Raw genomic sequence first — 12,634 nt, 5'->3', positions numbered from 1 at the left:
GGGCAGTGGAGCTCACTGAGCCCCGGGGGCAGGAGATGCTGCCAGCAACAGGCTGGTCCTAGTGTCAACGCCCAGGGTTCTCTGGAGGAGGGGCTCAGGACCAAGCCAGATCAGAGTTGAGCTGAGGGGCCTCATCCTGTGCTCAGTGCTGACCCGACAACACGAGCACCTGATGAAGCAGAGGGGTGACTCCTCTCGTGTTCCCTATGGGCTCAGCATCCCCTGGGGCTCCCCACTGCCCATACCCGGGTCCCTCGCCTGCCCCCAGCCTGCTTAGCGACTCTAAGCCACCCCAGGGAGATGGCAGCTGTTCTAGGGGCCTCACTCCAGGGCTTGCCGTCTCTGCTGAAAAAGGCACTTTGTGTGCGTGCCTGTGTGGCCAAACTCAGGAAGAAAAATGCTCGCCAAAAATGCTGCCTCCCCCAGAAACAACACACCTCTGCACAGAGCCTTAAAGGGACAGGCAGCTGGGTGGCACGGCCCAGGAGACCTGCCTTGTTGGCAATCTGCAAAATTCCCCCATCACGTGGGAGCCTTTAAAAGCAGCTGGGCTGGATTACTGCCACCTGGGGCCTCTGCTCGGCCCAGGTGGGGGCAGGTTTTCCAATCCCCCAGTGGCCAGCTCAGCTGTGAGTGCGTTAGTCCAGCAGCCCCCGGGGGAGGGCTGGGGCGGGGGGTTTGGAGCACTGTACCAGTAAGTATTGTTACTTATCTTCTGTAGACATTTTATGTCAATTATTTGTATTGCTGGCTCTGTCCTGCAGTAGCAGGGGCAGACTCGTTCTGTTCTTGTGCTGCAACAGGTCGGTGCCTCTTCCGAGCTGGGGGCTCTCCCCACTCGCTGAGGAAAGGTGGCGGTTTTGTACCTTATTTATACCCCATGTTGCCTTGAGGAAACCGATCAGAATTGGTTACATGTCACACCCACTGCTGCTGCTTCATAACTGAAAAGGGGTCTCAGCCCTCTTGCTGGGGAGAGGGGTGGGGAAGCCCTGCCTGGGTCTCCGCTAAGGAGAGGGTGCCTAACGATGGGTGTTTGTGGTGGGGCAGGTCATGCTGAGCCCCAGGGGAGCTGGAGATGCTCAGTGTCACTGAGGTCAGACCGTAGGTGCCCCAGCTCCTAGTGCTAGGGGCTTCAGTGAGCCGTGTCTCCGTGTACAGAGAAGGAGCAGTCAGCACCTTCCTGAGCAAGTCTCTCTGCTCCAGCTGGGCCTGGGAGCACAGGCTGCCTTGCGGCAGGCTGGGGCTGCGTGTTAAAGTGGGCTCTGGAATGCTGCAGGGAACAGCAGAGCTGGGGGACAGGGACCGGGGACAGGGCTCTTCCCCTGTGTCTGTAACTGACAATAAATCCGTGTGGTGTTGCCCAGCCTCAGGTGTGGCTTTTCCTCTGGGAGGGGCTGGAGGCCGGGAAATCCCCCGTCCCTGAGCTTGGGGAGAACCAGCTGCTCCCAATCCCTTATTTCTGGACAGTCCCAAATACCTCATGGACCAAGAAACCAAGCAGATGCTGGGGGGCTCTTGAAATGCAATCCAGAGGGCTGGGCTGATGTCAATGCATGTGGTTAATTTTGTTAGTGCTTAGCTAATGATAATATTTGCTAACTAATTACTGTTAAATGAACTAGACTCCCCTCTGGGCTGCCTTAATGAATTTAGCAAGCTGGCTCAGGGCAATTCAAACCCACTTACTCGGGTTGCCTAGGTCCTGCTCTCCTCCCCTCGCTTGGCTTTTTCTATCTGAAGTTTGGGTAGCTAACTAGAGAGAGGCAGGAATGCAAAGGGCCCAGCTGCCCTGCCACAGGAGGACAGGGAAAGGATGCTGCCTTCTGGAAGGAGTCCGTGGCAGGGGCAGATGCAATTGGAACCAAAAGGTCGGGTACCCCCGCGGGAGCTGACTCGAGGTTGTGTCTGTAGCAGGGCAAAGTCCTGGCCCTTGTCGCCTCTCCCAGAGTCTATATTTAGATAATATCAATTTTCCAGCTGGTGGAATTGGCCTTTGCTCATGAGCTGTCTTTGGCCTCAACGGGTCTGTTGCTCTGAAGAGGCATTGTCCGGTCTGTTGGGAGCAGGCTGGCGCTGGGAATCTGTACCTAGTGCTGCACGTTCATAGCCAAAGAAAATCCACGTCAACAAGAGAGAAAATCAAGGAACTGGCAGAAGCTGTCAGGGGTTGTCCTGTGCCCAAGCAGTTCCCTGGAGAAGGGGCAGGCCTGCCCCAGTTGGGCTGTGCTGGCAGGGTCCTGCCCCTGGTCACTTGTTCCTGCCCTTGCCACGGAATGAATATTGGGGGCTAATTTAAGTCTTGGATGTGACCGAATTGAAAGCAGAGCTGACCCCCGCCCCCCGCCCCAACTCCTGGGCAGGGGCAGCTCAGTGCTCTCTGCGTTGCTGGTCCGTGCTTTCCCCGGGTGGAGTAAGGGTGGGCAATCCCAGAAGCTGGGGCCCTGGGCACCCACCTCTGGGCCTGGAAGTGACCCGCTGGAACCTGCCCAGGCCCGGGACTGGACGGGGAAGAGTATCAGTGGATGTCTGGTGCCTTCTTCCTGAAAACAAACAGATGCCCGTGCGGCAGGGGCCGCAACAGGCTGTGACTCACTGGGCAGGTTGCTCAGCCAGCCCCGCACCAGGCATGGAAAGTCCCAGCAGCTTTACAGGGCTGGCACCCATGCTCAGGCTGGCTGCAGGGTTATCAGCTAGTGCGGGCTTCCCACCCTGCCCAGGATCCCAGACTAAGCACAAACCCACTGACAGGAGCCCAGGGCTTGGAAGGCAGGGCCCGGACCCACAGCGAGTGTTGGGGGTGGGGGTGAAGTTTGGTGGGCATGGGCCTGGAAAGCCAGGGGAGGAGGGAAGGGAGGTTTGGGCAGGGGCCAGAACCCAGTGCGGGAAGAGGAGGGTTGCGGGGGCAGAGCCCAGGGGAGGGGGAGGGTTGGGCAGGGGTCAGTGGGGAGGGGAGGGTTGGGCAGGGGCCAGCAGAGTGGTTGTCGGGGTGGCGGGGGCTGGAGGAGAGCTGGGCCCAGCCAGTAAGCCTTGGAGTGAGGTGGGAGAAGCAATGTCCTGGCCATGCTCTGAGACTGCATTGGGCAGCACCCAGGCAGGCCCAGCATGGATGCAGCGGAGCCCCCAGGGATTCACAACAGGCCTCCCCCTTCCCTGCGGGGGGAGAGGCTGCCCCAGGCGCAGGGCCAGGGTGGCGGTGAGGGCACACAGCCAGCACCGCCCCTCCTCCCGCAGGCTGGCGCTCTGGCACGGGGACCAAGGGAGAGGGGCTGTTGGGGGAAAGCCACGAGGCCCAGCCGGCTGGGGGCTGGTGTTAAGCGCACAGGGCATGCCGCGGCCTGTTGGCCTCATGCCCCGGTGCACACCCGGCAGGTGCTCGGAGAGCAGGGCCCTGGGCTGCGTGGATAGAGCTCGTTGTGTGGCGGGCGAGAGGGGACCACAGAAGGGAACAGGAAATGCCGGGAGGTGGTTAGTGTTTTATTGGTGAAGATGTAGAAGTTCTAGGTCAGAAACAAGCTGAAAATCTCCCTCTAGAAGCTCCAGGAAACACCAGACGAAAACGTACAGAAAACAGACCGGACCCCCCCTGTTCTAATGGCCATGGTGCCAATGCGGGAGCAGGGGCTAGACGTAATATGGCAGCTGAAGAAACGGCTCGCATCAGCCTGACAGGGGCACAGAACTGTTTTTAACTATAAATTTTCTTTTAAAATGTCCATTTTGCAAAATGAAAATGACACCCAAGCATGGTCTATACGCCAGCATCTACAGGGCACCAACAGAACATATATTAGTAGCAACTGACTCTATGTACACACAATGTTCAGCCTGTCTGCATAGCCTTGGAGGATCTCCACTATTCCTGGTAAAAGTATATTTTATGGTAAACAAATGACTGACAAGGAGTGGAAAGCCTGTGCAAGGGGACACTTAAAGGAATGCTGTTTCGTATTAAGGTGAAGGGAAGGTTTTATGTGGAACAGAACAGGCTACAGAGTCGACCACATTTACAGTCATGAGGCGTTTCTTTTGATCCCATACACAGCTACTTACTGACTTCATTTCACTTGTGAGTTCCACTTTTGAAAACCTTACCCATGCCCTAAAACTCTTTCAAGCTAAGTTGTTTATGGACGTGGAACACCAGGGCGTTGCTAGACAGGGACAGAGTTCTCTGCGATATGTTAGTGGTTACACTTATTGCATTTATTTCATTAGAGGGATGGACACTAGGCCATTAGGTAGGAAATGACTTTTCAGCTGGTAGTGTCTGCAGCGGGGCAGAGCAGCTGGCCCCTCCTCGGCCTACTGAACAGCTCACGTTAAGGAAGAAAGTTCTTAACTTCACAAGAGGAGCAATGGAATATTGAGCGCCTAATGCTTTGCTATATCCCCTTTCTTGAGGATGATTTGCCTTTGCCAGGGGGCTAGTTTTGTTTCATCGTACCCAAGAGTCCTGAGCTTTTCTGACTGCTCTTTCTCCTTCTCCGCCTCTTCTCGCTTCAATTTTTCTTGCTCTTTTCTGTTTAGAAACAAAACAAACATGGGGGTGTTGGTTGCAAAGAGCCGCCTGAGGCTGAACTGGTCGGTGTGGAGCAAGGGTATAAGTAAAGCAAAACACACAAGCCTGCTTAGTCTGGCCCTGCCAGGGTACAAAGACCTGGCCAGGAGTGAACATACTGGGTTCTTAGGCTACTTGAGAAGTAAATGGAGAAGCAGGACTCACCGTTTTTGCTCTCTGTGAAAACAAGGAGAAAGAAAATACAATTAGCTCCCAGCGGTACAGCTATTGGGCAACCACTGTCATGCCCCAGCCCAGGGACAGCTCACCTTTCCTCTTCCATCTTCTTCCGCAGGATCTCTCGCCTCCAGGCTGGCATGGTGGCCAAGCGAGCTTCTTCTTCCTTCTCCTGTAAGACAGTAAAAGGCATTAAGGAGGCCAGTGAGCACCTGTAGAGCTGGAGAGAGGGCAGAAGGGACAGGAGAGCTGATCGGTTGGACTAGGCTGGAGGGCACGTCTCGCCTAGGCCGGCCCTATGGAGCTGGACCAGCCCAAGCAGCGACGAGGGGAGATGGCAGGTCGATTGGGCAGGGCTGCCAAAGTGGGAGAGGGAATTCCATGGCTCTCAGGTGGCGATGAAGCATCTGGAGGAGTTTTGACCCAAGAGGCTGTGGGCAAAGGCAGAGGTGCCACCATTGCCAAGGGCAGGGGAGAACCCAGAGGACACATGGAAGGTTACAAAGAACGGGCTGTTGCCCCCAGAAAGGAGGGTGTGCAACTCACCCCAGGGAACACAGCAATGGAGAGCGAGGCACCACCACTGCCCTGACGCAGCAAGCCCTGAACAGGGAGTAGCTGTGGCTAGAGTCAGACAGCTCTGGGAGGGCCAGGCCCCACTAACACACGCACCCCCACCTGGCCAAAAGTCAGCAGAAATCTCCTCAGCTGAGTGGCTTGGCCTGGAGAGGAGGGACACTTGGATAGCTCCTGGTACCCGGGGCTGGCCAGAGCTTAGCAGAGCCGTTAGGCAAGGGGCCAGGAGCTCAATGCTCCACTTGTGCTGAAGGGCTGAAATTCACAGGAGACATCGTGCTGAGCGGGACATGGGATCTGCGGCCAGCAGAGGTTGCTGCCTCGAAGGAGCTGGAGGGTTGTTTGTACGGGCACCATCCTGCCTAGGGCCTGCCTAAGAGCAAAGTAGAAATGGCACCGCATGGAGGGGCAGATGCATGCCCTGCTTCTGGCTGGCTACACACCGGGCTCCTCTGCTGGCTGGGAACGCCACATGGGCCTTTTCGCAAATAATCCCTCCAGCGTTCCCAGTGCGCTGTCCATTGCTGCACGAGCTGTGTGTGCGTGGGTGGGTATGTCCGCAGCCCCTCTGTCCAGCTTGCTAGGACAGTTCTCAGGCACAGCTGGGGGCATCTCTCGGGACCACGGCAGGGGATGGGTTGTGTGACTCAGTGAACTCAAGCCAGAGGAAGAGTGGTGGAGGATTGCTGCAAGCTGGCGATGGCTGATCTCAACACTGCTTGGCAGGGGAGCTCACACGCAGCCAGGACCAAACTGGTCCAGCCTAGGCAGTAGCCAGTGCAAGGTTCCCATGGTCTTCCCAGCACTCTGCCTCACCCTGCCTTGGAGAGCCCCTTTGGGATGGGAGAGGTTAGTTCAGCATCCTCCCTCTGGGCGGTTGGTGGCTTTGCCCGTTAGTGCTAGCCCAGGGGATGTTATTTTAGTGTTTGATGAGGGAATGGGACTAAAAGCACCAGCCTCCCCCGGGCCACCAAAGAGTTGGCCAAAAGGACCGTCTTTCAGCCTTTACTTCCAGAGATAGATTTGAACGGGCAGGGCCAGGCCTGCTCTCCGTCCCAGCAGTGTGATCGCAGAGTAACTCCACAGGATGGGATCCTGGCCCTTACGCCTCAGTCTTCAGCCAAGTGCTAACGATGGGCGACCAAGATGGGACCCAGTGTGGGGGCGCAGATTCCCCCAGATCTACTGCTGCAGGCCTCTTATGCCTTCCCCTGGGGCACGTGGCGCTGGCTGCTGTCAGACACGGCTCTCGGGGCTCAGCCCCATGTCCCTACAGCCGATCGCTGCTCCCCCAACCCAACCACTCCCCTAAGACTGAAAGAACGAACCCGGCCTGGTGTGGGACCGGTCGCCTTTGGCTACAGACAGATGGCTTCTTCTCTGGGGCACTCTGACCGCAACGCAGGCAACAGCCGAGCTCTTGGCATCGAAGGGCTGGGCAGGACTAAAGCCATGTGGGAAGTCCAGGGTTCGGCACATGTCCTGACTAATCAACAGTGCCACGCATCGGAGGCAGCACCTGTGGAGCGAGTAACCCTTCCCCTAACTCCCCCTTTCCCAGGTCGCTTGATGGTTTCCAAGGAGCCGGTTCTCACCACTGCGTGCATCAGCGGGAGAAGAGTCAGCGAGCTCTCGCTTGCACCAGCCCCCAGCCTCTCAGGCAGCGTTGGGGGCGTGACCTGGCGGGACGCTCCGTGGCATGGCTCTGCTGCCGTCTAACTCCTGCTTTGGTTGCGAAGAGCGACGCTCACAGCCCCGGAAAGTCTGCCAGCCTCTCTTGGCTGGTGCGTCCCATGGGAGCGAGCTCTTGGATAATTCCTGGCTTGTGCTGGGGATGCTGGGAGAACAGCCCCTCTCGTGTCCCAGCGGGTTTTGGAACCAGGCTTGGCAACAGACCAGGCCCTGAAATGTGACTGGGATGGAGTTAGAGTCAACTACATCCTGCCCTACGAGCTCAGAGCTGGGGCAGCATTCAGGCTGGTCCTGATTTCATCTGTGTGTCTCCATGAGACAGGGCCCAACCCTGCCACCACTGAAACCACTGGCAGCAGGATTGGGCCTAAAGGGCCATGCCAGGTGGAAGTTTCCCACACATTATGCTTGGATCACTCATCCCTGCTGTCTAGCCTGATTACTGGCCCATGGAAGCTTGAACCCTCAGGGCTACTCCCTGGGCTGGGGGCTCCAACAGCTCAGTGTTAGCAGAAGTGAGGCTTGTCAGACATGGGGCTGCCCGCACAATCTCCCATTAGCAGGACGAAGCCATGCTCTCGCCACCAAACCAACCTGCTGCTTGACAGTGCAAGAGTGCCGTCCTTCAGGGCTTTCCTGCTGCTGGCACAGCTACGGTGAAGGATTTTTATATGCCACCCTCCCCCACACCCCCTATCTTTTCCTTTCTTTAAAATTGGCTGTTTTGATGCTGCAGGAACCAGGCTAGTTGCTGGGCACTGGGCTTCAGGCCACATTCACCAGGACAAATATACATCTGGCCCTATTCCTTGGGTGTTTGCAGGACACTTGGCTTGGAACAGCCAGTGCCCCAGAGCAAGGTGTCGAGGGTCCCAAATCCCACTGAAACAGCCTCGACACTCCCTTCCGAGAGCAGAGAGCTTTATTCCTTCATTGTCACAAGCAGTGTCAGGGAAGATGCAAAGCGCGCACAGACACACCCTCCCCCCATTTAAAGCAAACCTCATTTCCAAATGTCTATACAATAAACACTCTGGTCCTATTTTCATTCCAAGCCATGCACATTCCACTAGGGCAAGCTTGGGACTCTTGGGAATCTTCAAAGAACAACGTGGTCCAAGTGGTCTTTAGTTTGAAAGCACACAGCATCAAAGGGAATTCTCCACACGGCTTTAACATGATACGGAATTGCTAATCTGGTTGCAGAACCATGCACTGTGAGACCAATTAGTACAGCACTCAGCCTGTGCTCAGTATGGACCCAGGGCAACTCTGGTGCGGTCCTCCGCCTCGCCAGAGGAAGGATGGGGATGCTCATACCAGTTCCTACTCCCAAATCACTCTCTTCCCAGCTAAAGGAAACATTAGCTAAAGAAGTGTCTGTAAAACGCAGAAAACTGGAGATAGCTCGTGTCATAGTACATTTGTCAGGGATTAGCTCTTCCTCCAGCTAATTCAGAACTACAGCAAATGTACACGCTGCTCGAGAGGAAAATCCATGGACCACCTCCTACGGAAAACGGCAAACAGCCACAATGTCACGTGACACATGGTTACATTCGCACCCTGGTCAGTTCAGCCAGCAGGGAGCACGCAAGAAGCTTCTCTTGAGAAAGAAGGACTCTGAGACGGTCCATGTAGGGAATTCAGGATTCAACAGAACAGTGCAGACTCTGGGACTAATCCTGCAGTTCTTATGCAAACCAAACTGCCATTGAGGTCACAAGTTGCTGAAGCCCATGGGAGTTCTGCCTGAGTAACAACTGCAGGATTGGGGCCCCTCTGACGCTACTTACACGAATACTAAATTGTGTCTATTCAGAGTCCCTAGTCTGCCCAGTAGAATCCTGTACTGGGTTCAGCCGGGGAATATGTGTTTCTTTGTTCTGTTTTATAGCTCTTCACCTAGCCATCACATAAAATGATTACAGGCCTCTCCCCAAAGTTTGTTTTGGGCTCAGACAGGTTGGGCTCAGTTCACCTTGGAAATACAATGGGTCCCTCAACTAATCAACTGAGCCAAACAGCCCTTGTCAAGTCCTCTGGGGCCGGTGCACGTTTGATTGTCCCCTGCTGTCACTGGAGCTGCTTCTCAGCCAGCAATTCCCTCTATGAGATGGACCAACATCCCACCTCAAAGAGGATGCGATCGCCTTTACCTGTGACTTGTGAGCCGTGTGGGGCAAGGGCACGGAGGCCCCTGCCTGCTTCTGAGACAGCGTGTGCTGGGCACTGCTTGGGGGGCGCTCAGATATCAAACATCTCCGCCTCCTTCTCTTTCCAGAAGGAGAAGCTACGGTCTATGTAGCGACAAATGTCCTCGTTGCTGAACTCCCCTAGCTCGGAGACTAGCTGGATGGAGCTCTCCCTGCTCTTAGGGGCAGAAGCAAGGCCCAGTTCATCGGGCGCTGGAGCGGGCTGTGGGGCATCACTGACTAAGCTCTGGGAGGATTCCTGATGGAGCAGCAGTGGAGGCTGGGTTCCTGCTGGGAGCTCTGGTTCCGCTGCGGCCGCTGGCTCTGGCTCCAGGCTGTCCCCAAAGAACTCCTGTTTGAGATCTTCGAAGCCATCCAGCCAGTCCCGCTTCCCGGCCTCGATCTCCTCCATCACCACCTTGTGGAACTGGCGGATGAGCTCCCAGCTGTGGCTGCCCAGCCGGTCAAACATCTCGTAGCACAGAAGGTGCCGGAACTTCCTCTCCTCGCGGCTCATGCTCATCTCCAGGAGCTGGAAGTAGCCCAGCATGAAGAGGTCCAGCGTCAGGCTGCCGTATGCTGCTGGGGAGCCACAGACGTGCGGCAGGAAGTGCTCGGGCCAGTACAACATGCTAGCACGGCTCAGGCGGCGGATCTGCCGCGTCGGGACCTGGCTGATGATGGTTCTCCAGTGGGCGATCAGCTTCCCCACCACCTGCCTTTGCTTCATGAAGCACAAGAGCCGGTCATCCTCACTGGGTTTCTTCCCGGTCGCCATGGGGAGCGGGGCGCTGACCTCTGAGTCGAGCGTTTCGGCGAGCCCCATTTTCCTCTTGGGGTGAGCGTGGCTAACCGACTCGGTGAACGTCCACTTCTTCCAGTGCTCCAGGAAGAGGTAGACGATCCGCTCCTTCCGCATGTCGATATAATCCTGCACGCAGCTCAGCTCCGTCTGCACGGGGAGGCTTCTGGTCAGGTGGTCGGCACTAAATAGGGCCTCCCCGAAAGGCTCCGTGGCTGCACTCTGTGTCTCCGTGTCTCTGGAGGGCTGGGGCCCAGCTTCGCAGTAGGGCAAGGGAGCCTGCTCTAGCGTACTGGGTGGCTCTATGCCATCCGCTGCAGCATCTTCGCTTAGTGCACTGAACAGATCGCTGCTCGTTATATAATCCTCCTCCAGGATGGGCTCTCGGCCGTGGCTGTATGGCATGGTTCCCACAGGCAGGGACCTCTTCCGCTTGTACACCCTGCTGGACACAGCCTCCAGCAGCTGGCACTGCGTGTGCAACTCATAGTTGGCCTTCAGGTTCTTCACCGACACACCATATTGCACAATCTCCTTCTCCACCTCCTCCCGAGTGCAGCTGAAGGACTGCGATCTCCCGATGTTAGCAGAGCCCTCTTTTAGCGGTGCTGCCTTGGGCGAGGTGCTCGCGGCCTGTCTCGTGTGCTCGGATGTGTCGGGGCTCACCATATCTGCTAGGTTGACTGCCTTGCCCCCAAGCATAGCCAGGAGAATGGCCATGCTCTTTAGGAGAGTGGAGATCTTGCTGCACCAGGCCGGGAGGTCATCGGCTTGGCCTTGCATGCGCTTGGGGTTTGCCGTGAAATGCTCCTTTGCCAAGGCAGCAGAGAGTGGTAGGAGCTGCTGCATTTCGTGCTCCAGCTGTTCCAGCTCCGTCTCCACCTTCTGAACTTTGTGCATCACTTGGAGGCTCTCGATTTGCTTCTCAATGCGGATTATGTCCTCCTCAGTCATCAGCTGCCCGAAGGGTCCCAGAATGCCATTGTGTGCATGGGAATACCTCCAGCCTTCATGATTGTAGTAACTCCCGGTCCCAAGCTAAGGCAGGGGGGGAAAAAACATCTCCCTCAGGACAGAGCTCCACATTGTCCTTTCTCTGCACACGCTCTAGACTTTACATGTCCTTAGTGGTGTAATGGCAATGGGCAGGCTGGAAATACTGAGCGCAAGGAGAGGGCAGGGGAGTGTAGACAAAGGCAGACGATACAAAGCAAATGGAGTGAGGGAATGAGGCTGGAGGAGAGAGCCTTACTGTTTGCATCGCGCACGCTCTGCTGGAGAGAGAACTTTGCTAAGAATATGTTGTTGCTAGTCCCTGATCAAAGGATACAGCAGCAGATGCTTCCAGGAACCGCTCACTCATTACACCACTGAATGACCATGTAAGACATTTAAACCTGCAGTATCTTCTCCGTATGAAATGGGAGAGTTGAGGGGTTTGGCTTTGTTCATAAACCTCCCCTTGGTCCTCATTTTAAAGTAGAAAATGGCAGCTCTGTCCCGCTGCCCAGCTTGGGCGATCGTTGGTTCAGATGGAGTGGGTACCCTCTACCAGCTGTTAATGGCTGATACGTGATCAGCTTTCAGCTCCGGTGACAGGCATAGCTCTTATTCGATAGCCCCGCATGTGCTAAATACTGCAGTTTAAATGCATCTCAGAGTTGACCAGAGCACTGCAAAGAGCTCAGCCTCATGCAGAATGCTTCAATTCATGCAGAACTCTCCACAGCACACACACAAATCTTAACGGGTCAAACGTTTCTGAAGGGAAGCAAGTCCTCCGTGTGAACAAGGCACGTATTGCACGCCCAGAAGGAAAACACTGGGGACTGGGCTTCGGCCTTAACAAACTGTGTCTAAACGAAAATTCAAGCCCAGAAACCAACTGGAGAAAAAGAGACTTTTCAAGCTGAGAGCTCCAATAATGCCTTGCACCCCCAAATCACTGACTTTTAGGGTCACTTTCTAACAGCGCTGAGATGGCCTGGCTGGAGGGATTGCGCAGTGGCAGGGTTTTATGGTAGGTTTTAATGGATTTCTTTAGAATGAATCCTTCACAACTGACCATTTACACAGCTGTAAGAGCCCTGCCAGGGGTAGGTGGCTCCAGCCAAATGGAGCTGACATCAGAACTGCTGAGATCCATTTGAGCAGGAATCTGAGGAAGGATGGCTCCCCATTAGGACCACGGGCACAACCAGGCCGAGTCCTGCCAGGATAGGCTAGCAGACCGTTCTGGCTACTGCCCCGGCTGTGAGCTCCCTCTTTTCCCGAGTCCAGCTGGCATGGCTGTTGCCAGGTCACTAGTCCCTTACCCAGCATGCTCTGGCAGCTCCTACAGCAGCCCTGGGGCTGAGCCGTGGTCCCGGTTATCTACCCCGGAGCCCGTTCCATTAATAAAAAGCTTCCTGCTGCATCAGTCAGGGCTGAGATTTCTCAAAGCCCACTAGCTGCACTAACCCCCATTAACCTGGATGGGGGCCGTGCGTGGGACACTGATCAATTGTCTGGTCAGCTTCAGAAATCTCCGCCCAGCCTCCCTCTTCAGAGAATCCAGACGGAGCAAGGCAACGCACGCTGTGCCAGGGTGGGGGGAGCCCCGTGGTGGGAGTCGATACAGATGCTGTGGGG

General features: G+C 55.9%; 2 protein-coding genes across 2 annotated transcripts in view; both read right to left on the bottom strand.

Annotated features, from left to right (window-relative positions):
- Window positions 1–4,374: 4,374 nt before the first annotated feature.
- ESPN (espin) overlaps window positions 4,375–12,634 on the bottom strand; it is a 79,966-nt gene continuing 71,706 nt past the window's right edge. Inside the window, exons 13-15 of the mRNA XM_077837355.1 lie at window positions 4,831–4,910; window positions 4,727–4,738; window positions 4,375–4,522 (exon numbers count right to left, since the gene is read on the bottom strand). Of these exons, the coding sequence (XP_077693481.1) occupies window positions 4,375–4,522; window positions 4,727–4,738; window positions 4,831–4,910 (240 nt within the window). The remainder of the gene's footprint in view (window positions 4,523–4,726; window positions 4,739–4,830; window positions 4,911–12,634) is intronic.
- LOC144277034 (espin-like protein) lies at window positions 9,254–10,957 on the bottom strand. The gene has a single exon (XM_077837559.1). It carries the CDS (start codon window positions 10,955–10,957, stop codon window positions 9,254–9,256), a length of 1,704 nt encoding a protein of 567 aa, XP_077693685.1.

The sequence above is a fragment of the Eretmochelys imbricata genome, chromosome 18, assembly GCF_965152235.1.
Source record: "Eretmochelys imbricata isolate rEreImb1 chromosome 18, rEreImb1.hap1, whole genome shotgun sequence".
In the NCBI taxonomy this organism is placed as follows: Eukaryota; Metazoa; Chordata; order Testudines; family Cheloniidae; genus Eretmochelys; species Eretmochelys imbricata.
The sequence above is the reverse complement of the archived record's forward strand: the minus strand, read 5'-3'. Positions and strand labels throughout refer to the sequence as shown.